This window comes from Rissa tridactyla, chromosome Z, assembly GCF_028500815.1.
Source record: "Rissa tridactyla isolate bRisTri1 chromosome Z, bRisTri1.patW.cur.20221130, whole genome shotgun sequence".
Classification (NCBI taxonomy): domain Eukaryota; kingdom Metazoa; phylum Chordata; class Aves; order Charadriiformes; family Laridae; genus Rissa; species Rissa tridactyla.
The window spans coordinates 55024360-55051949 of NC_071497.1; the positions used below are offsets into that span (position 1 = coordinate 55024360).

Genomic DNA, 27590 nt, shown 5'->3' on the forward strand with positions numbered 1-27590 from the left:
GACAGTGCTAACACTCCAGGAATGACTGAGTCCTGAGTAACCAATGCCATTTACAGCCCTCTTTCATTGTGTAATGTGCACATTGTGTAATGTGCACAAATAGTGCTTCCTGTGGAATTTGGGTGTCTCTGTCACATGGGTGGCATCTTTCTGGAGAGGGAGCACAGCAACTTTCATGTGTCTGTGTTTGGGAATTAGTGTTGTGGTAACATGGAAGCTCATGGTGCCAATACAGAGAATTCCGTAAAATTACACAGCAGGTTTCCTCCGAGTATTACAAATAGCTTTATTTCATGTTCTAATGAGAGAATTAGTGTAAGCTGAGTCTTTGGAAGTTTTGGAATATTTTAATGGAACTGTCTGAAGGCTTAAAGTTATTGTGTACTTTCTCACAGGATACTGCTTTTTGTGATCACAGCATATGGTATTTTGTACTTTGTTGTCTGGTACAAAGCACCAGGGTAAAATTCTAAAATGTTTTTTGATAGCCACCTGTCCTGGTCCGGCGACACCACCTATATGAACTCTTAATATTTCATTAGTTCTGCCTAATTAGAAAGAAGTGTGTAGTTGAAGGTTAGGATCTTTCTTTAGTTTGGCTGTCGTAGCAGTATGTTTACAGACTACTACTTTCCAGCTAGAAATCAAAGAGCAGAAAGCATAGGGAAAAAGCAGAGGTCCTGGAAGTCTTTGTGTATGAGGCATGTGTCTGAAAGACAGATAGGTTGTCTCTTCTACCTTTTGATACAAATTTGAACCCTGCCAGTCCATCCTTTTTGTGATTGTGTGTGTACGTTCTTAAACCTTGCTCTGCAGGTGTTGTGCTTTGCTGGTTGTTAAATGCATTGCTTTGTCTTATATCTTTATTTTTTTATTCCTTTTGATACTCAGATTATCAAAGACTCTGAAACTCTGAATGACGGAGCGCTTTAATCTAAACCACCATCTTTTGTGTTTTCTCAGCTACATATTTATTGCAGAAGGTGGCAAACATAATTAGTATAATAACCTCCCTTTTGTGTCCTGTCTTCAGTCCAGTTTCTTTCTTATGCCTTTTGCCTGTTCATTTAGAAGACCAACTGTCAGTGGTGTCTGAAGTTTGGTTACTTCACCAGTTTAATCTTTTGTAATATTTTTCTTCTCTGTTAAATCTTACTGATTTAAGAAGGAAGATATCACAGATTGCCTGTTTAAGATACTGTCATGTTCATAACTAGTGAGAGACGTGATTAAGTATATATATACAAACCAATAGTGTGTAGGAAATTCTTTAGCAGGATGGAACTACTGCAGTATATGGGGAGGAAACCAATTGTTGCTAAATATGGCATCACCTGTATAATATTATTGTGAATATGCGTACCCTGTCCATGTCACAATGTGCTATTGGTATCTATGTTACAGCAATATTTCCATAGCTGTATACAGTACAGTTCAAATTTATTCTTTCTCATACTCTTTATGAAAATAGCATTCATTTTGGTGGGTAGCACATACTCTCACTTTCTTACTGAGAATGACCAAAAGAGGCTACAAAAGAAGCTGAAGATTACACAATGTCAATATGCAATTGGCAATTTTGTTATAAATTATCACCTTGTTGCTAAGGCCAGCATGTTTGGAAGAGACTAAAGTCATAGTTAGTTTTTCTTTAATAATCAGCCCAAAAAAGTGAGTGTTTGGGGAAGCCGTTGCAGGACTTAGATTTGAAAAGTACTTGCTGAAATCTTTGTTCAAAAAGACATAAAACCAGTGAATAATATATGGAATATACATAATGCATTTCAGTCTGTTCTAGCAGTCTATAACAGAGTTGTAGGAGGATGAGCCACAGGTCTAACAGGGATTTATTTTGATTATCACATTCTTGTATCTAAGACATGTGTGCCAAGTTGCCTGGACAAAACAATGTGAATGAAAGCCCTGGGTATAGAAGTTGCACCACTTCAAAGCACAGAGAAAATCTTAACCTCAAAAATGAGAAATGACTGTATGCATACTACTCAATGCTTTGTACAATCTCTGACTGTTAGACTGTTAAAACAGTAATAGGTTTTACGATGGAAATCTTCTGTTGTTGTTGTTCTCTGTTTGCTTTAACCAAATCAAATTCAAGGGGTCTGTGGGGATATAAGCTTTCTGCTTCTCACTTTCTGTTTGAAGAGCATTGAGGTATGGGTTATATGAAGCACCTGAAGTGCCACTTGAAGTGGCCAGTTTAAGCCCCTCGTTACTACTAATTGCAGGTGAAGCTATAGTTTTTAATGTGGTCTGTAAAGAAAAACACATTTTGAACTGTGCTGTCTGCCCCTGATGATGATTTTATGATTTTTATTTGGTATCAAAACTGTGTTATCAACATTAGGACATTAGTTTGGTATCTAGAAGTGCACCCAGTCATACTTTCTTAATAAGGAAGCTTCCAGCAATAAAATATCTGCAGGCTTTTGTTGACTTTTAGCTCTTTTTCAGGGTTCATAATATTACTTTTACTTTTGCTTTGAGTGTAATAAAAAGTATTGTGTATTACAAAGGTATTTTCTAGGTCTCATCTTCTTTTTTTCAAAAGAGGAACTGTGGACAACTGTGTGCCGTTAGGCCATATCTTAGTATGAGAAATACATAGTGCTTTTATTGCTTCAGGAAGTTTTTGTACTTTATTATCAAATCATTTTATAATGCCAACTACTTTTGAAAAATAACTATTTCAGCTCTCCATCTCTTCCTCTAATATGATTGTATTGCCATCAGCAATGTTATAATAAAGTGCAGTCAGGCTAAACTAGCTGCAGCTGGATTACTGTCCTGTGTGTACTGCAAATTCGCTGTCTCAGTCAGTCATGCTTCAATCTGATTAGGCAACAAGTATATTGGATAGTATTGAAACAAAAATATAAAGCGAAAAGGAAAAAGAAAAGCCATAAAGGAAGAAACTGCAGAGTAATATAATAGAGAAAAGATGCCTTGCAATGTTGAAATCACATTTGACCTGTTAGCTCCAGACTTGCAAATATATTTCTAGCTTTATTATAGTATCTGCAGTACCCAGTATGCTTCAACCACACCTGATCCTAAAGGCGAGGTCCAGTCTGAATGTTTCACAATTTCCATGCTGAAAAGACACAGAACAGGCAAAAGTCTTCTAAAACAGAGGTGGCTCTTTAAATATAAGCAAGGTTAGCAAGCCTGTGTCATGTGTATAGCAGTGGAGCTATACGATCATTCTCATTGCTAGGTTGTCCAAATACCTAGGTCTGGGAGGAAGCAAGCCGCTAAAAGATTCTAACTCTGGCAGTAACTGTGATCCTAGAATTGAGCTGCTCATCATGCAGTCTAGATGTTCTCCTTAGGAGTGGTGCTTTTCTGTAAGACTGCTGGGAGCATCTTCTTGAAAGCTGGCTTTGGAGCCCATTTTCCTGGGAGTGTCTGATGAGTATGTGGTATATGGCCCAATGGCTTTATGAACATTTTGGTATGTGGTCTAGACTTGTACTCTAGACCATTCACCAGCTTTGTTGCTCTTCTTTGATGCTCTCCAGAACCTCTATGTATTCTAGGTGCTGCCTCACCAGTGCTGAGTCCAGACCTGTTGATAAAAGTTAGACTTGCTATTCTCTAGGCTAGTGTTTACCTTTTCTAAATGCAGAAAAGTAGATATTCGACAAACTATATTGTGGGTTTCACCCTGTTTCTTTTCTGTGGTTGGAGAAAGAGTATAATAATGCAGGTTAGCCAACATATTTATTTTACCTCCTTTGCTTTAGCTGCTTGTCTCCCCTCCCCTCCCCTCGCCTCCCCTCCCCCCTCCCCTCGCCTCCCCTCCCCTCCCCTCTTTTTCCTTTTTCCCTTTTTCCCCTTTTCTGCTTTCTGTCTTTTTTCTTTCCTTTTTTAGTTGTTTTTTTTGATTTATTTTTTTTTTGGTGGCAAGAGTCAAAACAGAGTTAGGTTTTGTTAATTTCTTATATGGGCAAAATCAGAGCTAGACTATTTCAGGATAACTATAGCTAAGTAATTTACGGGGATCTTGGGTTACAGGAGTTAAGACTGGGATATTGGCAGAGTTTGTGTTATTCAGGCTAGAAGTCAACCTTAATAGAAGATGTTTCATTTTTCCACTTAACCTATTATCTGTGGCTTTGTTATATGTTTTAAATTTTTAGTATAGATTCTCTTAGTATAGGTGTATTATCTTAGTATAGATGTATTGCTTTAATATGCATTGGCAGATAATATTGTATCCTTTTTTCCTCTAGAAAGACTATTTTTACCTCCACAATTCAGTCATTATCAGCACAATACTTTTTTTCTCAATCCAAGATTTGGGAGGCATAGAGTTAAGAACACAGAATGCTCTAGTGAATTGTTTCTGCACCATGAATGAGAAAAGTTCTTATAATATGCAGAAGTGACGAAGATGTCAGAAGTTTGGAAGCATTGATATATGTGACAACTTACTAACTGGTATTTTAGTTCATGATTTAGAATGTGAGTGAAGCTGTGTAAAGATCAGGCTAAGCAGGGTTTTCTGTGTATAGTTTAAGTCTATATATGAGCATCAGTACTTTTGGAAGTAAAAAAAGATGAACTATTAAACAACTTTCTACATGAGAAAACCCTATGATGTGATTTTTAATGTACCTTGCTGTCATTAGATTCATTTATTCACTAAATTAATTTAATTTATCTATTTCTTTTATTTCTTCGGTTATTGAAAATCCATTTTCTGTTTTGCATGGTAACAGAAGAATCCTTGTTGAAGTCCAAAACAGAATTACAATGCAGAATCAGGTTGAATATATTAAGCTGTTTCGTATAAGTAAAATTCCACCTATCACTGCAACTCAGAAGTGCTATTATAGTGACGTAGTTCAAAGGCTTGCTTGAGATCAGAAACCTGCTGTTTCCAGGGTGGTTGCTCACTTATGTTGGAGTAACTCTTGTAGAGGAATGATAGAGGAGCATTAGGGTTGTTTATCCAGGGACTGATAAGAATAAGCTTTGGAACACTCAACACATCTCTCTTTTAAATTTCCTAAGTCATGTGGTTTTCATTTTGGCTTTTTTAAGAATGAAACCAGAATGAAACATGCAACTTCCCCAGCAGGTCAACTATGAAAACTTTTATCGTGTTTAATCAATGAAAGAGCAAGAACTTCTGACACTTTCTCTCATTGCTTTGGAAAATACATTTAATTCTCTCTAAAAGACATTGTTCTACCCAGAGGTATTTCTGAATTGAGTTTATGCATTTTTTCCTATTCTTTCCAGTAAAGATTCAGCTGTCAGTCATGTTCTCGCAGCCAAGATTTGTATATGAAATCTGTTTATTTTCTTCTTTAAGAAGGGATCTTGGTTGATAGGTAACGATATGAAGTTTTGGCACTTCTTCCCTGACTTCGTTCTAGTAATGTTTCAATTTGCTTTTTTGTATCTCTTCACTTGCACATGTATGGTACTAAAAATCTGTGGCTAGGGAATGGATGTAATTTAGGATTGTGGGTGTGATGACTGAAGTGTAGAAACAGAATGTCAACAGAGTCTTCTGTTTCAATCTCTGACTGCCACTTGTTCTTAGAGAAACACTGGTTGTTTTTTTTTTAAATGTAAGGTGTATCCAGTTGTTTTTCCGTAAGTCCTTGTGGCAGATGGGAAATGGTCATAAACTGAAATCCTGTCTCTGAACAATTTCAAACTTCAGAAAAGCTGAACTAGAAGTCCTATTTGTGCAATAGCACAAATGAGCTCTCATATCTTCACGTTCCTGAATTCCAAAATTTTGTAAGTTACTGGGTTTTTTTTCCATGTTGCTCCCTACATCTGCTCTGACTTCTTTTTTGTCTGTGTTCAAGTCTCTTCTGAGAGCTGTTCCCTGCTGTGCTAAATTTCTCTGTTATCAAGCATTTATATGCTCATGCAGGCATGGAAGAGCAAGCAGATACATAAAATTAGGTTAGTTTGGGTTTTTTGTGGTTTTTTGATTGTTTGTTTGTTTTTGGTGGCATTTTTGTTTGTTTGTTTGTGGTTTGTTTTTGTTTTTTTTTTTTTCTTTTGTTCTAAGAGTTGCCTTCAGGTAAGCATTTTCTATGTCTTGGAGCAGGGACCATCTCCTCCCGAGTACTGTGTTAGCACCTAAAATATTGTTTTTGGTACCAAAGTAAACAGACTGCAGTGAAGTAGTTCAATGTTCAGATGTTTCATTCACCCAGTTGATCCTTTTGAGTATAATTCGTCCATGTGTCAATGCCCATGTGCTATCATCTGCCATGCCCCACCTGAGGAGAATTCTTTTGTGACTCCACATTGAACACTCTGAGGGGCTGGACGTCTCCACTTTTACTGACCCTTTTGATAGATACCACTAACCAGCAAAAATCTGTCCTCTTACTACATATAAGCTAGTGACAGATATATCACCTAGTTACCCCCTTTGGTGTTCACTTTTGTATTAACAATTTGTTTGTCTGGGGAAAGAAACCAAAATAGCTGTTGTGCAAGAAGTTATTGATACGTAGGTCTTTTAGAGATATTGTAAGTGTCATTTTTAATTATTTAATATAGAAGTTAGACCAAAAATATCCTAAAATTTATCTGAAAATAAAACTAGCTTTTATTAAAGCTTCATGAAAAGAATTTTTTTTTTAGTTACTGTTAATCTCTCTGTAGGTATTGCGATTAGTTTTCTACCAAGGAGAAGCCCCGTCTTTCTGCACTGACACAGTGTGAATGTTGAAACAGGGGCTGCTAAGAGAATACCTCACTCTGGATTCATTCTGCAAGACAAATGTTGGCTCTCTGAGGAGGAGGCTGGTATAATCTGGTTCTGCAAACACTGTTTGTGTTTTCTTACAAACCACACTCCAGATGTAGCAAACCATTGTCAGGAGGAAATAGAAAAGGGAAGAAACTACTTCATTTAAGAATTAATAATGCATTAGATGAACATTTTACTTTGGAATTATGAAGGTGGCTTAATTTAGAAGTTAACACTTGTTCGTAATTGCATTTAGTCCTTGTAAAGAATTGCATCTCTATGTTACTTTTCACAAATAAACCAAGTATAGACCTACATACCAGATGGTTGGTACAACTGTCAGTAACAGAGTCCCTGCCTAAAGCTATGGGGTTTCTGTAGGTAAAGCTGAGGCAGACTTGCGTGGAGAACCTTGATAACACCTGATTGTCTCTTGGATTGCTTCTCTAGTGTTATCAGCCCATAATCTGCATGCCTTCGCTAACTGTATCTTCAACTCACAACAAAAAGGACGCACTCACCATCTTTATTCAAGTGCTTCTGTTTACTTGGCCTAAAATACTAGAAGTTAACTATGGAGGCATAAGCAGGTGAAGAGAGAAAACAACAGGCAAAGGGTCTCCTGGAAACCTCAGTGTGTTTATCAGGTTAGGTAAAGGCATGGCACTGGGAAGCAAAGAAAGGAAATACTCAGGGCTTTGGTTTTTATGATCTAAGTGATAATATCACCTTCAAAGAAGGGACAATGAGAGCTTCCTAAGTGCTTGTATGTGCATTTAGAGTGATGGAATGGGTTTTTTAATTAAAAAAGTTCATTTTTCTTCTCTTTCTTTGCCAGTTTTTTTGGATCCATCCCTTCAGTCACAGAAGCGTTGTAGAGGATAAATGCATATTCACATACCAGGATCATGAGATTTTTAAAATTCCTCTTTTTTTCTCCAAGAAGATAGTAGTATTTTTCCTGTTAGATACCACATTTAATATTTTGATGGGAGTGTTTGGAGTATGTGAAAATAATCCCCTGTTAAAAAACAGTTGTGTATAAACAAGCATCGTTGTGGTGACCTTTTTTTCCCCCTCCTCTGCTCCCCTTATTAATTAATCAGCATTCTTTCCACTTCCTCCCTTGCTAAAGGGAGCAGTTTATGGTTCAGACACAAATCTTACTACCTGTCACATTTCTTCCATTCACCTTCACTTGTCAGCTAGTGTGTTTGTGTGCCAATAAAAAGGTAAGGTTTTGTCCACAAGTGAGCTGTCTTTTGAGGTAGTTCAGGGCTCCCTTGTAACTCCTGCAGTTTAGAAGAAGCAAAATCGGAATCACCACTTCCTTGAAAGTACATTTCATACATCTCCAGCTTTGTGATAGCATTGGAATCATTATGTAGCAGTTGGCTGTGATACGCTTGCACAGACGCAAATTGAGTCCGACAGGACTGGTGTCTCATGGACTTTGCTGTCATTTGAAATGCTGCCATGAAGATGGCAGCGATGAAAGGCGGGAGCTGGTGCCTTCAGCACTTTGCCTATGAAGATTTCTTAGGTTTCTATTTTTTGATGGCAGTAGCTGATTCAAAGGATAGTTTTACAAAAGAGATTGATAACAGCCATAGATTTCTAACAGCTGCTTATGTCTTTTCTTCGTTGAGTAGATTCTTTGAACATTGCACTGTACTGTAAAATGGGCTCTTTATACCACCCGCAAATCTGTAAGATCTATCTAGTGGAATGGTAATTAGTATAATTTTTTCTCCACCCTTTTTGTTTTTATCTTCCCTGCATGAAAACCACTCAAGTGTGGTAATGAAAAAGATAGTATCAAACTTGCCAAAGTTTATACCTTGCAGACCCTTCTAAAAGTAAAATTACATTTCAGTGTTATTTTAGTGACAATATCAGACTATTTGGGGATATCTCTAGTATTTCCTGTGAGAGAGAAAAATATTTTTATATTCCAATTTCTGTTATTGCTCATGTGTGGTAAATTTGGACAACAATGAGACACTGTTTTTTTAAATCAGGTACTTCATCTGTAGTGCTCCCAGTGTATCATTTTCAATTACGCATCATAGTAAATGAGATGGATTGAATTGGAGTCTCAGCCCTTTATTCAGTGTGGGATTTCTGTTTTTTCTGTTAGGCATAATTCAAATATGGATAGGAAATCCCAACAGGAATTTTAACCTTTGAGAGTTGTTGAACTATGCAATATGCTGGCATTTGATGTCTAGCTTTAAGAACACCTCATGAAGCAGATTTTGCTGCAGTATTCTTACTAGATGCCAGGGCATCAGCTCCTAGTATGATACTTGCAAATGGACTTTTTATTTTGGATATTGAATCCACTCTGATTCCCTTCTTGCAACATGAGTATTCCAGTGATATATTGTATTTCATTAACAATGACAGTTCTTGTGATTCAGAAAGTGCTGTTGAATACAACAAAAGATCCAGGTGCTTGATTATGGTAGAAAAGGTGTATGAGAAATATGTTGAAACAGTGCTAACATATACTGTACCTTGAATCTTCTGGTATATGCCAGTAGCTCGAAATGAATCACGTTTCTCCCTTATCCTTTTGGCTTTTAAAATTGTTTAGCCTCAATTTGTGAATGCTTAGAAAAAAACAGAAAATTTCTGCCCTATTCTGCTAAGTGTATTTTTCTCTTTTTCTTATGTTTTCCACAGGTTCTGAAAATACTTCATCTGAAATTCCAGACTGCACAGACTCGCATTGGCTTCTAAGCCAGTGAGAACAAGGCTTCCAAAGCATGCTGGTGCCAAGCTGTCGGATGATGCACATTGTCAGGCCAATGGTGGTACTCCTGTGCTTGCTACTCTATGCCGATGCCGAAAGTAAGCTTATTATTCATTTGTTCTTAGGTCTTGGGAATGATGAACAGTTTTGTTTCAGCTGGTGGTTCCTAAAAGTCTTGGAATGAGTCTCCTTTTGAGTAGTTCTTAAAACACCATGAGGTCCTCTCTAGAACACAGCTAGTATTTGAACAGGGTTATTTATGCAACTTTCTTACAATTTTTCTTCTTAATGCTCCTTTTCTTAAGCAACTAAAGGTTCCTGCTCAGATGGTGGAGACCACTGCCACAAAGTTACATAGTCAAAACAAAGACCAACCTTGCTTAACCAGACGTTGGTCAAATCCCTTAAAGACATCTATTACTCTTTGAATATTTCTTTCTTAACTTTGGTTTAAAAAAACAAAACAAAACAAAAACACCAAAAAAACCCACCCAAAATGAAACCACCCCCCCCCCCCCCAATTAATAATGTCCAGTCCAATTAAAATTCCAGGCCCTTTCTAACTGCCACAACAGCTGTTCTAATGTATTATTTCCTACAGCTGTCACAGAGTACAGTATCCAAACAAATCAAGCAGAACTGAAAATCTAGTGGCTAGCCTAAATGTGTGACAATTCAGTGAGGAAAGGCACCTATGTTTACTTGTACTGAGGGGAAACTGTTGGATTTCGGTCAATTAGCTTACCTATTAATGGGAAGATAATATCTTCTTTTTAATTAGGAAATCATTAGGTCTGCCTTGTTTACATGTGTTCCTTCTCCCAGCTGTCCTGTGGCTTCTTGCAGAAGTAATGTGCAAATGAGAAAAGCCATTTGCTTTGCACCTGTTGACCTGCAGGTTTACTACAAGCTGACTGCTGTTTGCTTCAAACTGACTGTTAACATTCACTTGATTGAGAGCTATTTTCCTGTTGAATCTTACTGATTCTGTGCAGATACATAACTGATCAATAACTTTGTTCCAGCTCTGACTTTCAAAGACTTCTGTGGTTTTTCACACATTGTGTAAAACAAAGGAGCAGTTGAATTAAGTAGGAACACACAAGAATAGAAACAGTGTCAGTAAAGTTGGATAAATCGGTTCTTAGTAAACGCATATTGAAGAGTTCTTTATCACTCCACTTATCACCTGCATTCTGGGTATACTAAATGACAACAATAAAAGAGATATAAAATCTTTCCACTTCCATGTGTAATAAGACTGCTTTCTTTTAACTGTAGCTCTATGAAAGTTAAATAAATGAGAAAAAAGAAAAGAAAACATACATGTTTGTTGAGTACTGACAGCTGAGATTCTTTGGCCCCTTTCCAGGTAGATAATGACCAACTGGGAAGATTGTGTCTAAGGTGAAGCCAAGGACATTTTAACACTTTAGCCAGCAAATAATTAATTGGGAAGTTGGCCCATATATTGGATGTTTCTGCAGTTGTAGTATACCACCTATTTTAAAAGTAAATTCTGTGCTTAGCAAACATAGATTTTTTGGAATCTGGTGTATCTTTTCTGCTTCAGATAATGGAATGTCCAACCTCCTTTGGGCGAGTAGGAAATGTTTTTTTTTTTTGGTTTTCGTAACCCCAACTGGATATCAATCTGCAAAAAACAGTCTAACCCCAGAAATTCCTTTGTTAGTCCTTACTCGTGAGGAAAGGTATAGTCTTTGAAATCAAGTTACGTTAAACAAAAGGTTCCTTCTTTCATCATGCTTCTCTGTGGGGACGAAGGATAGCTTTTTTTTAAGGTTAGTATGGAGGTATTTCAAAATTGGCTGGTGTCCTGGTATAGTTTCTAAGGGAATTTTTCCAAAGGGTTTTTTTAAGGGCTTGTTCAAAACTGCTGTATTCCACTTATGATTCTTTTTTACTTTAAATAACATGAAGCAAAATGGAAGTACTCTTTGCTGGGAACAGCTAGGATGACTATGTGGTGTTGCCAGAATCTATGGAGTGTCACATACAGAGTAAAGTTTGTAAGATGCACAAGATCATCTTTTTGTGGGAGTTACGGTCAGTGAAACCAGTCTGGACAAGATGATGCAGTCTTAAAAGAAACTAAGAAAGAGTAAAAATGGTGTATTAATAAATGTTAATGTTAATATTAATAAATAGTAGATAAGTAATGTTTTCGAAGACAGATTCTTAATAAACATATTCTTTACGGGACTAGTGTATTATCTTTACTGGGGAACAAAGCAAAGGTCTCTTCAACAGATTAATTACTTTTTTTTCCTATTCCTTTTAAACACTGGTTTATACCATACTGTCGTATTATGTGATCATTAATAGTTTAATGTGGTTATGTTAACAGATAGTATGTCGGGAGTGATGTTAGTGTAAGTTGGAAACACCCTGCCCTAAACACCACTGGTCCTCTTTCGGAAATGCACAAATCAGCTGAGTTTTGTGCTAGAGGAACTCACATAAACCTTTATGATTTTGTATATTTCTCTTTGTAATTAGTACGTATTACTAGAGCTACAAGAATAGAGGATAGCCGAGCAAAGCTACATAAGGTTACCTTCTTGGAGGTATTTATAATGTTGCACTATCATCAATGGTTATTACTTAGTATCTATTGCATCTTCTTGTTATTAGCCAATAAGAGAAAGAAAGTAACAATTTAAAAATACTTCAAAAATAATAATTAAAAAAAAAGAAACCAGGAAGATTAAAAATAGTTAAAAGATTAGAAAGATTCAAATAAGAAAAATAGAAATACTGCTAGAATTTTGTAGCTAAAGTATAATGGAATGATCATTTCATTAACTATTTCTTTCTTTAAATAAATAGAAATGCTTTAAGACAAACTCATTTGTGCTATGTACTAGCCAAGATTTTAGGTCAGAGTCTCTGTTAAGACATTCCGGAATAGAGAATAAGCAGACAATTATGCTAAAAAGTGAAAGACTAGGTATCTCTAGTTTTAGGGTTTCCGTATTTTCTTAAGGAGAGAATTGAACTGGACAATATAACTTTCTAAGAACATAAGTGCAGTTTCTCACCTGATCATTTAAAAATACTGTTGACTTATTTAGAATTTTGAAAACTTTGTTGGTTTTCCCTGGTATTTTGTCAAGAGTTTTTGCCATGTGGGTAGGGATACTGTGAAATGCAGGAAGTGAGTAAACTCTTACAGGTACCGGGTGAATATGAAATGGTCACTTTAAATAGTCAAGCTTTTATCTAATCTGGCTAGCTCTTGTTTTCTCTTTTGACATTAACTTTATTTTCTGCTTAAAACTAATAAAAGTTGTGACTGAGAAATTGTACAAATGCGCACAATTTGTATAAATTAAGATAATGGTTTTTTTTACAAGGTGAACTTTACAGTTGAAACTGTTTTTTCAGCTTCATACATCCTTTCCTGCATTCCTTTACTTTCCAAGGAATTATAGACAGAACTGGATTTGAGAGGAGAGAGGAAAATCTTATGCAAGATTTTGTTCACTTGCACTGACTTGGTTTAAATTTGAACTAAAAGGTTGTGATACACCTAAGAAAAAACACGTCTCCTGCATTCTAGTCAGATTTGATTATTTAGTTTCCTTTACAATATAGTGCTGAAAACCATACAGGATATTCCTCTGTCTAATAATTTATGAGATTAAAGAAAGAGACCATGATTGCCAAGTAATTATAATGCACAGGCTTTTAATTTGCATAAATATTTAGGCATATACAAATGGTATACATTATATGGTAATGAATTACATTGTGTGCCATATATGTGTTTCTGTGGCTTCACATAATATTACATTAATGCTTTGAGTTGTAAATGAATGTTTTTGTGTTTTACCAGTCTAAAAGAGGAGTTCTTTGAGAGTGACAGTAACAATTTACTCTTACACACTGTACTTTGTTTATTTGGAAGATACACTGAATTTCCACAGGCATAGTTATTTTATGGTCTGGGTGAGAGAGAGCACAGGATCAGTGAGCCTTCTGTGTGCAGATGCACAGAAAGATGTTTCTTCTTCTTACATTATTAGCTTTTCTCCTGAGTTTCCTGAGGACTTGAAGAAAAGTTCTTGCTGTGCTGGAGTTGGCCTGCCCTCTGCTCTTTCAGATACTGCTCCTGTTTGTATACTCTTTGTATAGCCGACTGTTGTCCGGGGCTGTTCTTGAACTTCTTCACAAACACTTGGCAAGACTATGTCGTTTCCTTTTAGTGGGGAGAGGACACAGAAAAGGGGACAAAATTTTTGAATTTTTGTCCTTTTTTTTCTCTGTCACCAAGGAAAGGTCATGCCTTCCTTTTCCTTTTTCTTTTTTCTTTTTCTTTTTTTTCTTTTTTTTTTTTTCTCTTGTTAGTACCAAGGTAGTATAGAAGAGAAGATATATCCTGATGTTGCCATTGCATTGCATTCTTTCCAGAGTAATTGCGAATGGATAAGGAACTCATACTCTTCTGATCTCGCTGTGAAATCACTGTGAGTGGGATACAAGTAGCAAGCCCACTTCATGCTTTTGAAGAGGTTCCCAATAGTAGTTCTTAGCACTTCTGTTCTGTGTGCATACTACCCTCACAGCTGAGGGAGGGAATGAGACATCTTTGTCTCTCTCCATCGTTGTGAAAGACCTCAGACTCTGAAGTGTATTGGCATGGACTGGTAGACTCTCATGTGGCCACCTCTCAAAAGGGTATAGGATGGAAATGCCAAAAAACCCTTCCCTGGTGGGGATAAGTGCACTGTGCCCCTTACGTGTGTAACCAAGATTTGGTTCTTCCTCTTAATCCAGACACTAAGGTTTTGCTTGACTGAGCAAAGTAAGCAAAATTGAAAGGTGACAAAGTTACCTTTGCTTTTTTACCTTTTATTGTTAGTAAAATGAAGTCTTACTTGTAAGTATAAGAAGTGAAAAATCTCGAGGAATATTCTTTTAGTTGCCTCCATTTACGTTTGGTAATTGTAGCTTTTATGCACACTATGAAAGGATGTAACAGAATTCGCTGAGGAAAGAAAATATTTAGCCAACTTGTTTGTAGAAGGACTATCTGCTAGTTCACAGTGTTTATCATTGGCTGCCTTGTTCTCAATGGTGCGGATGGCAACTCTGTGAAAGCACTACTTCTCTGTATCTACTGAGAAATTAGTAATATCACATTGTTTGTCCGAAGAAAGGTACTTTTTTTTTTTATGTTTTCTAAATTAACTGGCAGGATAGGAACTACCTAGAAGTTTTCTGTTGTTTCATCTGTTTGATGACAAGAAGTATATATGTTTCAGAGATTCTTACGTAACAGATTTCTTTTCAAACTATAGAATAAGGTATGCTATTATCGCTTTCTGACCTCTGTAATGATGAGGTGTCAAGTTGATCACTGAGCTCAAAGAAATATATAAAATACTTTAAAAATTATTATTCCCAGCCTTTCTTAGTATCCTAGTTCTTGAAATTCAAAAGTTTAATTCATATTAATAGAATAATTTTCTGCAGATATTCTGCATCCTGCTTTTTAGTAATTAAACCAGTTGTCACAGCACACATCCTGTTCCTTCCCACCCTGAGAAGGGTCTGGTCACTAGCACTTCCAGATTCTGTGCTGCATTCCAGTTATTTTGTCTCTTTAATTCTTTTCCTTCATTCTTGGTTACATAGCTTCTGCTCTGACATTTTTCTTGTGCTGCTGCTTTTGAGATGATGTGTTAGAAGAGAAGCCACAATACTTCCTTCGTTCAGTAGAAGTGGTTGCAGCTGACTGCAAAAAGGCAAACAAATACTAGCCGTAAGCAATACATTTATTGTATATTGCTTCCATTCCCAATTGTTTAAAATGTGGATAATGCTTACTTCACTCTCTGGCTCCTCATGCACACCGGGAGGCTGTGCCACCATACAGAGAGACCTGGACAGGTTGGAGATCTGGGCAGAGAGAAACCTTATGAAGTTCAACAAGGGCAAGTGTAGGGTGCTGCACCTGGGGAGGAACAACCCCCTGCACCAGTCCAGGTTGGGTGCTGACCTGCTGGAGAGCAGGTCTGTGGAAAGAGACCTGGGAGTCCTGCTGGACAACAGGATGACCACGAGTCAGCAATGTGCCCTTGTGGCCAAGAAGGCCAATGTCATCCTGGGGTGCATCAAGAAGAGTGTGGCCAGCAGGTGGAGGGAGATCATCCTCCCCCTCTACTCTGCCTTGGTGAGGCCGCACCTGGAGTACTGTGTCCAGTTCTGGGCTCCCCGGTTCAAGAGAGACAGGGAACTGCTGGAAAGGGTGCAGCAGAGAGCTACAAAGATGATTAGGGGACTGGAACACCTCTCTTATGAGGAAAGGCTGAGGGATTTGGGTCTCTTCAGTCTGCAAAAAAGACGGCTGAGCAGGGACCTTATCAACACTTATAAATCCTTAAGGGTGGGTGTCAGGAGGATGGGGCCAGGCTCTTTTCAGTGGTGCCCGGGGACAGGACAAGAGGCAATGGGCACAAACTTGAACATAGGAAGTTCCACCTAAACATGAGGAGGAACTTCTTTACTTTGAGAGTGGCAGAGCACTGGAACAGGCTTCCCAGAGATGTGGTGGAGTCTCCAACTCTGGAGACATTCAAAACCCACCTGGACGTGTTCCTGTGTAACCTGCTCTAGGTGACCCTGCTCTGGCAGGGGGGTTGGACTAGATGATCTCCAGAGGTCCCTTCCAACCCTATGATTCTATGATTCTATGATTCTGTGATTCTATGTATCAGTTACATCATGCTGTCTAATAGAAAAGTCTTCACGATCTTCTCTACACCAGGATCAGGAAGGGTTAAAACTTAGTGCTAACAGGACAGTGATTACTTTTAACAAATGTTGGTGTGATTGAGACAAATTCTTGTTTAAACAGGATCTAAAGATGATAGGTTAGTGTTGGTGAAATGAAACATATGATGGCTATTTTTCCTCTGTTTTTTTTTTTCTTGTTCAATTTGGTTCCTTCATTTTTTTTTTATTTTTTTTTTTTAAAGAATTCCTGGGGTTTTTTCCCTGCTAATGCCATTCTTCTCCTTTAAAATTTTTTTATGTTCTTTGACAAGTTGAAACACATTCATGCAGTCCATATTGAAATTTTGTTTCTAAGCACTTGTCTAAAACGCTAAATCAACGTAAACAGATCTTCTGAAGTACTTACCTTACAGAAGGTAATTATCTGATAGTAAGTCTTGCAACTGGACATACGTAGTATCATAGAATTGTTTTTGTTGGAAAAGACCTTTAAGATCATCAAGGGGTTTACACTAAAAAAAAACCCTATTCCAGAATAGTGTCATAAACACTATATGCAGGCAAGCCCAATATGGAAATTATTTACTTTTTTTGTACGTGTACCTTTGGTAACTAGGACTAATTTTCTATCAAATTAGATTTAGATTTAAACTCTGATATCTTGAAAGAGATTATTTCAATTATTGCTTTCAATTATGGGCAGTAGCAAGAACTGTAAATCCAAAGATAAAAGGTTTCTGTTCTTTATTGGTGATTCTTTCAGCATCATCTATCTTTACATCTTAGTGTTGATAGCATCCATTTTATGTAACATATAGCCCCTTGTTTACATTGCTTTTTCTTTTAATAATGGTGATGTATGCAAGAGACTTTAAATATGGACTACCTTTTCTGAAAAATGTTTTATATTTTGTCTATATTTGTATATATAAAATGTTTTACATTTTTATATAAAATGTTTTTTTATAAAAAATGTTTTATATATAAAATGTTTTATATTTTATTTTATATTTTTTAAGGAATTTTTATGTGCTCTTCACAGTTCAACCCTAGGATATTTTCCTTGATTTTATGAAAATCGGTATATATAGTATCACAAAAGTAATTTTATATTGCACTTATTAAATATGATATCAAAAGACATCAAGTAAATCCCCCATCAGTTCTCAAAAGTTTTAGTCTGTGAGAAAAGTGTGACAGCTAGGTATACCAAACTGAAAGTGAAGCTTTGGAATATATGGGATAGTTGAGATGGAGAATCAGGGGAAGTGAAAACATTATGTGATCATTCCAAACGTACTGAGTCACAGAAACTACAGATAATATGGCTCTTTACATTAAAGCAAATTTGAATAATGTAATTCCAAGAGTAGCCATAATTACCACCATCTGTTTAACTTGCTTTAAGTTTCCAAATCTTAACAGCAAAATTGGGAACTGCTTGAGGAATATAGTTTTCCAATTCACATAGTTTTTAAGGTGTCTGGGTTATCTCTAAATTTATACATAACAAAACATTTCACAATTTTATATGAACAAAAGATTTGTGTAAAGTGTGGATTGAGAATTAAATATGGTTTACCAGGACTTTGGACTACAAAGTAAACTGAAGAACAACTTCAGAATGGTTCTCCTGAACATTTTTGTAAGTTTACCTCTGCAAATTTGAAGATTGCTTCCATGTCTGTTTCACAGCTGCTGTTAATTTAGGTAGTTGCAGGCCCCTAACTTCCAAAAGCAGAGCACTGAACAGTGCTGAGTCACAAACTCTGGAGTTCTGAGAAACCTTTAAGTCCTGACAACGTTGCCTGTAGCTTACTCTAGAGGCAGTGAAGTGTTTCCAAGTATGAAAGCCTACATCTTTTGGATTTTCTGGAAAGTATATAAAACCAGAGTTGGGAAATCCAGGATGTCCAGTCTTCCCAGACACCAAGAAATCTAGGTAAAGGAGCTGTATTTTAATGGCCCAACAGTATTGGACAAAACCACATTATTTAGATCGAAGTCAACTGTTAACAGAAAGCGTTTCTGGAGAAACTTCAGTACAAGTTTCTCACTGTGGAATTCCCTGCAGCGTGAGGAGTGACCACTGGCAGATAAAGGAATGTGGGTGATTAATATTCTCTTGTCAGAATTGGCAGAGAATTCAAATGTGTCTGTGTTTGCTAGATTGCTTAAGAACATGTCTACATAGTTTAAAAGTTTACTAAAAGTACATATCATAGTCTTAATATGGGAGCAATTCTTAATGAAAAAGAAAGGAGAAATGCCAATATAGAAATTTTAGGGGTTTTTTAGGTTATATTCACATAGCACAACAGCTGCTGTGGTGGTTTACGATATTTTCACTCCTTATCTGAGGTTTAACCCTCAGTGGCTGAAATGGAGAGAAAATCGTGAGTAGCAGCATCTGTTTCAGCAGTGAACTTCTAACAACAGCTATAGCAATTTATAGTAATCTGAAAATATATAGGAAGATCACCATTCTCTTTTATTTCCACCCTATCTTTCAGAAAACCACCTCCCCCCCCAAATTGTTTATGTATAGGATCTTCCTATCTTAAATAGTATCTGCTTGAAGCTATATTTATTCAATATAGTTAGGCAAATAATCTTTAATGTAATCATTTCAAAATTTTGGAAATATGCACATTAATTTCACTGCTTCCTTCTTCTAAAGGTAGAAATATGAAGAATAAAGTTACATCTTGAATTTAAATTGGTATAAAAGAGGTGTATAAATTGGTATGGTGGCTTTCACTGAGTTATACAAGACTGTAATGTACACGTAATGAGAAAAATGAGTGGAGAATTATAATATCAGTTGATGAGAAAAGAGTTCATGTTGTATAATTGAAAAGAATATATTGATAAAGGACAATTCAAACTTGAAATTACTCATACAAGGTGAATGCAAATATGTGGCAAATGATCATTTCAGTTTACAAGAAATTCTGGGGCATGGCTGTAAACAGCACTTTGAACATAGTCTCGCTGTGCAAAGTAATAGCAAATAACACAAGGCTGTTGTTCAGGAAAAGAGTTCCATAGTTTAAAGTTTAAAAGTTTAAAATTCTTTCTATTGGGATATAAATTCTTCAACTAAATGTATCTATGAAATTTAACCAGACAGAGTTTTTGTTCTTGTTTGTGCTTAAGAAGCTAATTTTTAAATTACTGTGTATTTTTCAAGCTTTTCTCTTCAGTAGTGCTGCATATAGATGGAAGGGAGGCTCCACTACTGTTGATTTTTTAATTCTTTTTTGGCACATGCAAATGTGGAGAAGGAAGAAACAAGAAGGGAAAGTGATACTAAATTTATTTTGGCAGTGAGTGTTAATTAAATATGGGCATTATATATGGTCATTTTTCTCCTCCAAGAATTTCACATATGCTTTAGAAAAATTTATAAAATAACTGTTGAGAACATTGGCAGGTGATTGGAGAGAAATAAAGGAAATGAGGAGATTATTGGATGTGGTATAAACCTTACTGCACCCACATCTTGCATACAAGAATACAGTCTGATATACATATCTCAAGAAGACATAACTAAGTTAGGTAAGATGCAGACAATGGCAGCTAAAATGGTCAAGAGGATGGAAGAGCTGCCATGTGAGAAGAGACTGAAAAGGCTGAGAATCCTCCATTTTCAAGAAGAGGTGGCAGAGGCGGACATGGGGATTATGGTTGAGGTCTGCAAAATTATGGGGGTAGAGGCTAAAGTGAAAGCCGAAAAGATATCTACCAACCCCATAATAATAGAACTGTGGTGTTTGAGGAAGTTAGTAGAAGATTGATTAAAAGAGGATAAAAGATGGAATTTGCTGCATGTTTTTGTGGAGGCAGACAGTATCTGTAGTTTCGAATAAGAACTTCAAAAATTCATGTACAGCACACCTGTAAATTAGTACTAAAAGAGTAAGTAGGAAAGCCAGCTTTAATGTCCTCAAGAGTATGAGGTGAATGGACCTCAAGAAATGCCCAGGCTAATGTGCCCAGATAGCACCTTCTCTTGACACTTCAGGAGACATGCTAGCAGGCTACACAGACTTAGTGTGACCCAATAAGGCATTTGCTGAGGTCTTGCATTCAGAAATACATGTATTTTCAACAAGTATTTTTCATCACTATACCTTTTCCAGAAAAGCTGATTTGGAGATTCTTATATCACACTGTTGATATAATTGAAACCTAGGAAGTGAAATGAAAAGCAATGGCAAGCATTTAAGCAAATGCATTTTATAATTTTGGAAAATTACAATACTACTGTTACAGAGGAGAGAGCTCACATGTATGCCAGCTGTGTGGCAATGTGTGTGTATGTTGCCGTGGGGCAGGAGACACAAGGATTAGAGTGATTTTACAGGATGCCTTCAGACGCTTTGCAGTTCACGGTTGAAGTACATTTGTGGAAAATCCCAGTCACCTTTTTTTCTTTTTTTTATAATCCTTCATCTTCAGACATACAGTTCATACGAAGAAGAGTAACGTGTCCACTGGGCTTTTTCAATATCTGTGGTTTGATGAAAGTGATTGTAGCATCTAAAGATGTATGCATTATAAAAAAATAGAGGTAAAATGCAACTCAGAAACATCCTACAATGTCTTAGGAAGATGACATTGTATCTGCTATTAAGTCCAGCTTTCCCTTAAAATAATTTAGCAGTGCACTAACTAAATATCAATTTGTTATTAGGAAATTTGTTAAAATTTTAAGTACTGTGTGAAATAAAAATAGTTATACTGTTCCTTTAGCAAACCTTAATAAATGCTTTTAATCAATGGCTACTTAATTAATGTACACTAGCTGCTTGAAACAGCTGCCTTTTTATAATCAGCTTTGGTGATAAATGTTTATAATTTGGATATTGACTCTTTATGTTGCATTCTGACATTTGTGAAGTAAGATTTTTATCAGTTTCCTATATGAGGAACTGCAGCGATGTATTCTATTTTATTGATACAGATTTAAGATCATAAATTTCACTGTTGTAATCTTGTAAAAGTTGGTCATATCGTGAAGGTATGCCTGCTTGCTTCTAATGTCTGAAATGTAGTTGAACCTTGTAAATTATAACAGATTATTTTAGAATTTACTAATACATAAAAAAATCAGTTGCTTCTTATTATGCTATTGAAAAGGTATTATTGGTAACTTTTTACAAAAACTTCTACTCTAGATAGAAACAAAAACTAGAACTGGTTTTTTTTAAGTTTTATTTCTATTCATTCCCCCTTTGTTAACAAAACCTGGTTCTCTTAGATTGATGATTTGCATTCTACTTAGCAGCTCAGTGTTGGTTTTTACTCATCAATTATAGACTTCTAAAAATAGTACAGAGAAATGAAGTGCTTTGGAGACTCATAAGTATAGTGGTATGGAAAACATGAATATGTTAAAAATAGCTTTTAGATTTACATGAAAAATGTGTGGGATTTTCCCGTTGCAGAAAGTCTTTAGAAAAATGTTCTCGTCTATACACTATTTGGCAGTAGCTCAGTACCTACACAGAGCAGGACCTCATTTGGTGTCTTGAGAAAAGCAGCCGAGTATCTGTGACAATTCATGATTGATCTCAATTTAGATAACTGATAGGTTATGTATAAGCAGTTGAATGACAACTAAAGTCTGCATAAACCTGATTCTTGAATCTTCCTGAAATTCTTTGTGTATCAAGTGTAGGATGGAATAATAATAATAAAAAAGCAGCATTTCTTCTCATAGCTATATAACTTACAGGTATTGCTAAAACTAATAAGTGCATTTTCAGTGCTATTTCAGTTTTCTCCTTCTTTTTTCCTTCTGAATAAATGTGAATATGTGAATGGAGGCTAGAGGGGATTTCTAGCAAATCTTGGCCATGAATTTCTTTATCTGATTTTGAAACACAGAAGTTGGAATATGTGGATAAAAGTTTTAGATTTTATTTATATGAAAATATTAGATCTTCCTAGCCAAATTATTCTCAGATTCCCAACTGCAGCAAAATGCCTTGATTTTTTTACCTTTTCAATAGCCAGAAAAATCCACCTTTTGTCAGGAGCTCACCCAACCTTCTTTTCTCTTCAGATCCATAGACCAGTGATTCTGTATGTGTTCCCCTCTAATATCTGCCCTTGTTTGACTGAGAATTTATAGATGCCTTTGTTAATAAATGTTCATTTCTCCTGTTGAGCAGATCTGCCAAGTCTTCAGCATATGATTTTTTTTTCTTTTTTTCTTATCTATGAGTGCATGGCTCAGTGTCTTATTCTTCCCTGCAAAATACACTTTAACCTTGGGCGAAAGATGCTCTACTCTCAGAGCTTGAAGATCAAGAGTTTGGATCTCTTTGATGTTAATAGATCTGTCATGTCTTTCCATTTTACAAAGAAAGCATTTTGAAGGATCAATGAGAATAAAAAAGGGGTCTTTAATGTTAGAGGACCAAATCTAAACCTCTCGGTTTTTAGATTTTGTGTCAAATCTGTGGCCCTTACAATCTTCCTCATATCAACAAGGCAATATTTCTAATTACATATTACTATTTTCTTATTAGATGCATTACTATTTACTTAGGTGATGAACAGAATGTAAAACTGCAAAGCATCAGAACTGTTCTGCTTGAGCTATAGATATCTTAAAACAGAAAAGACTGCTCTCTCTTGTGCGTAGATCGACCTCAAAAATGGTATTTGACTGTAGTCAAGAGAAGGGTCTATACTGAGACTGCCAGATTCAAAGGAAGAGGGTTTCTTTTCTTAATTGTTTTCACAAGTGTCACCCTGACACCCTATCCAAAGCTAACTTTTAAGAGGTAGGTTAATAACCCTTATTTGTAGTTCTTTACCTTAACCAGTATATTTGGATATTACAGGTAAATTTTAAGAGCTTTCAGATTTTGGATTGAGGAAAACGAAGTTCCTAAGGTAGCCAAGCACTCCTTGCTCTTTGGGAGAATACTGATAGGAAAATGCAGGGCAGGTAATGCACAGTTTCAAGGAAGGCTAGTGTCTGTGGCCACACAATGGTAATACAGGCACTGAGATCTCAGTGGTATCGAAATGACTGATTTTTGAAGGCTACTGCAATTTCTATCCAAGAACTTGTGCAGAAATTTAAAAAGGTAATATTTTATACCATATGCTGAGTCATTTATACTCAAATGCTTTGGGATGGAAATTCTAGAAAAGATCTTAAGTCCCAGCTCTGTGAAAGTATTTCAGTGATGTTAATTTCTGATTACAACACTACTGTTTTATTGAAAATAAATAAATTATGCTGTTACTTTTACTCTGGAGGAGAAGTTATGTTCCTTTAATACATTTCCTTTCTCTTTAGAATGCACATATGGTCCAGAAAAGACAATAACATAGTAATGATTTAAAGGTGAATAAAAAATGGAATCAAAAATACGATTTAACTGTAAACAGTATTTTAGGATAAATTAAATCTCACCACTGTAGTATTTATCTCTAAATGCTCTTAATATAAAAGCTTTTAAAAGACCATGCAAGATTTGTCTGATAATTAATGTGTTTTTGTTTTTCTGCCAAAATACCCTAAGTTACACAAAGACAGCAGAATGTGAGGTCTAAAAATAGTGTTGATGCTCGAGTCTTCTTTTTCGTCACAATCTGAGTGCTCAGCTCCAAGTTCTGCCTGCCCTTCAGGTCAATGGGTGTGCTGTTCCTACACCTGTGCAGTGGGATTGCTGTGCATCTGCAAAGCCTAGTGACGGCCCGTGCCTGAATTTCACCACCTACTGCCTACCCTGTGTTCAGTGGCACCAGAGAGCAACCCTGTTCTGCTGTGCTGTAAATCTCCTGTGGGCCTCACCCTATTGGTTCAGCAAATCAGATTTCCTTTATCTTCTTTTACTCTTTCTGCTTCTCCCTATGCATGCCTTTTCTTCTTCAGCTGTCTTTATTCTTTCTCTTGCTAGCGTCTCCACTCCTCTCTTAATGTCAAAACTAAGCACCAGTTTTCATAAGTGTCCATGGAATCTGGTACAGAAATGTTGTCAATTATGCATTACAAAGTAGAAAGAAAGCTTGAGCAGCCATGTGGAAATAATAGACTGAAAAATTCATCAAAGAAATTTCATCTAAGTTGCAGAAATTCATTAGACGTCAGCAAAGTAACGTTACAACATAAAGCATAAGCAGTAGCAGCCTTGCTGTCTTCATATTCAAATGGACAAACTTTTTCACTCAGTTTCTGATTTTGGATATTAAAAATTGTTTTTACTTGACCAGACTGTCTCCAAAAATTACAAAGATGCTTTCGGTGGTATCTGTATCGTATGATCAGAAAGACTTATTTTCTCCTGATTTTTCAGTACTTTCAATGAAGAAAGGGTGAGGTCTAATTAATGACATAAAAAGAAGCCAAACTCTATTTTTTTATCTGTCAAGACTAGACAGACCTTTTCAAAGGGGAGTGTATGCAGAAGTATTTTTTTTTCTTTTGTTAAAAAAAAAAAAGTTGTTTTACCTCTGCAAAAAATTGTAAGAATCGTTGTTTCATCAAAATTTAATGTACTTTCCCAACTTACCGGACTATGGGATCTGTAGAATTTTTAGCTCTGGCAAAGTTATTTTTTTTCTTCTCTGTATATCTGTTTTGTTTTAGTCATTCTGGTGTATTTTTTCCAAAATTGAAGTAGCACAGCCTTCATACTTTAAGTACCTGTAAGAAGAATATAGTTCTCAGGGTCCTATCCTAAAAATAGAAAGTTTGGATAAACCTAATTGATTGTAGGCTTGCTGTTGTTCATTATCTTAATTAGTCTAAGTAATTAAATCATTAATTGATTGGCACTGATCCCTTGCTAACAAACGGTAAATCTTAGTGCTTTTCTGCTTGATCCCCTAAGACCTGCCATTTCAGTTCTTCATGCAACTTTTCATTTGTGGGTTTTGTGCTGTCAAGAGGCATGAAGTCAAGGCACAGCACTGTAGTTCTCCAACATAACCAGCACTGGGAGGGGGTTAACGTAACCTGTTGGTTGTACTTATAGACAAACTGCTTCTTAATGTGTGCTGCCTCAGTGAAAATTAAACGACAATAGCAAGCTGACTGTAACTAATTAATGCTGGACAATGAACCATGTAATGGACTTCATTGTAGAGACCTGACTTAGTTTTCGACAATTGATTTTCATTGTTCATGGTTTTGTGTAGGGATTCTTTTGTGGATATGTATTTCAATAAAAGTGTTTTGAGTACGGAATGATTAATATTTTGCTTTAGTGGTACCAGGTTAGACATTCACTTGCCCATATTCAGGATTGTAATGTTGAGTCTGCATGCCAAATTCAGTAACCGAAAATTTGTTTCTAGTAATTTTGATCAGCTAGTTCTGTATTAGATAATGCTGTATCAGCTTGTTCTCATCAAACTACTGTTCAGAACATGCAGATCAGCTAGAACTGAATAAAATAGGTATGTTTTGAAAACTACATCGACAGCGACTGATTTCTCAAGCTTATATGACAGACAGAGTTGGCAATTTTATTCTAAGCTAGACATCTAGGATATTGGGGAAAATTTCTTCACTGAAAGGGTTATCAAGCACTTTAACAGGCTGCCTAGAGAAGTACTGGAGTCACCAGCCCTGGGGGTAATTAAAGGACGTGCATGTACATGTGGTGTTTAGGGACATGGTTTAGTGGTGGTTTTGGCGGTGTTAGGTTTGTGGTTGGACTCGATGATCTTGATGGTCTTTTCCATCCTAAATGATTCTACGATTCTATCCTGAAAACTTCTTGTAAGTAAAGCAGTTCATAAGTTTGGAAACTTCTTGCTTAAATTCTAATAATCGATCCATTAATCTATGTATGAATATTCACAACAACATGGCTGAGGTGATCTTTCCCCTCTACTCAGCACTGATGAGGTGCATGTGGAGTGCTGGGTCCAGTGATGGGCTCCTCAGTGCAAGAGAGACATAGACATGCTGAAGTGAGTCCAGTGAAGGACCAAAAAGGCAGTAACAGGATTGAAATATTGTTCGTACAAAGAGAAGTTGAGAGCTGGGAGTCATAGCCTGAAGAGAGAAGGCTTAGAGAGATCTTGTGTATATATATACCTGATGGTAGCAAGTGAAAACGTGGGACCCAGACTCTTCTCAGTGATGCCTAGTGACAGCACAAAGGGCAGTGGGCACAAACTGAAACACATGAAAACCTGTTTAAACATAAGAATTTTTTAAATTATTATCCGTATTATTATTCCAAGACTGACTGAGCACTGGAGCAGGTTGTCAGGAGTGTCTGCAGACTCTCCATTCTTGGAGATATTTAAAACTGAACAAAGCAACCTTCTGTAGCTGACCCAGGTCTGAGCCAGGGTTGGACTAGATGCTTTCCAAATGTGACTGCCAGCTTTAGTTAATCTATGGTTCTATGAAAATTAATACCTAAATTTCATTGTGCCCTTAATACTTTTAATGTTCTATTTCAGCTGTTGACATGAAACTGTGGAAGTAGAATGTTATTAAGCCTACTAGTTTTATGGAAACAGCTATAAGAATCGAAGATCTTTGTACTATAAAAACATAAAAAGCTATTTTCCTAATGCAGCAAGGAATGAGAGAAAAACTGGCAGTTTAATAATAGATTAGCTTTCTTTCGCATAAAAAGATAACATCACTATATTCACACAGGAAAGCAAACCCAAAACTTGAAAGTGTCAACACAACTATATGCAATCATGACACAAAAACAAGTAGGTGAGATAAGTGCCGTGCAAAACTACAGTCTACCCTTTCAAATTCTGCAACTTCCGGTTTTATGCCACTTATAGTAAGGGAAAGAACTGCACGACTTGAGGTCTCTGTCTTGCATGCATCCCTGTCACTTCAAGTGCTGTTCCACATCTGAAAGTCTGTGACCAAGAAACCTACTGTTTATTTTCGCTGAAGGAATGATCTCTTTGCCATAAATATATACCTTTAGTTTTCTATACCATAAATGCCTGTAAATGTGTGGGTGAAATCCTGCACAAATTAAATCAGTGTGAAAAATCCTATCCAAATGACTGAGTCCAGGACTTACATCTTGCTCTATATTTGCACCATGTGAAACATGCCATCAGAGTTCCAGTTGCAGTAAGTAAATAATTGACACAGATTAATTTGGTAGATTTAAAATAAAAGTTATAAAAGCTAACTAGGTATCAGTTAAAAAATAAAAGACTTTTGTGTATGCTTAGTGCATTTCAGTACTAAGTTTTGACCAGGCCATTAAAACTCCATTTAGTCAAAATCACTGCTGTTTGAACAATGCCTTTACTGTTTTACTTTCTACACTGTCTGTGTTGAAAACCTTTAGA

The 27590-nt window shown here is 36.3% G+C and overlaps 1 protein-coding gene across 2 annotated transcripts in view; it reads left to right on the forward strand.

The window, feature by feature from the left end:
- PTPRD (protein tyrosine phosphatase receptor type D) overlaps positions 1-27590 on the forward strand; it is a 373393-nt gene that overhangs the window by 69872 nt on the left and 275931 nt on the right. For both annotated transcript variants that reach the window (XM_054186468.1, XM_054186469.1), the window contains exon 2: positions 9440-9607. In XM_054186468.1, the coding sequence (XP_054042443.1) occupies positions 9523-9607 (85 nt within the window). In that variant the 5' untranslated portion in view covers positions 9440-9522. The remainder of the gene's footprint in view (positions 1-9439; positions 9608-27590) is intronic.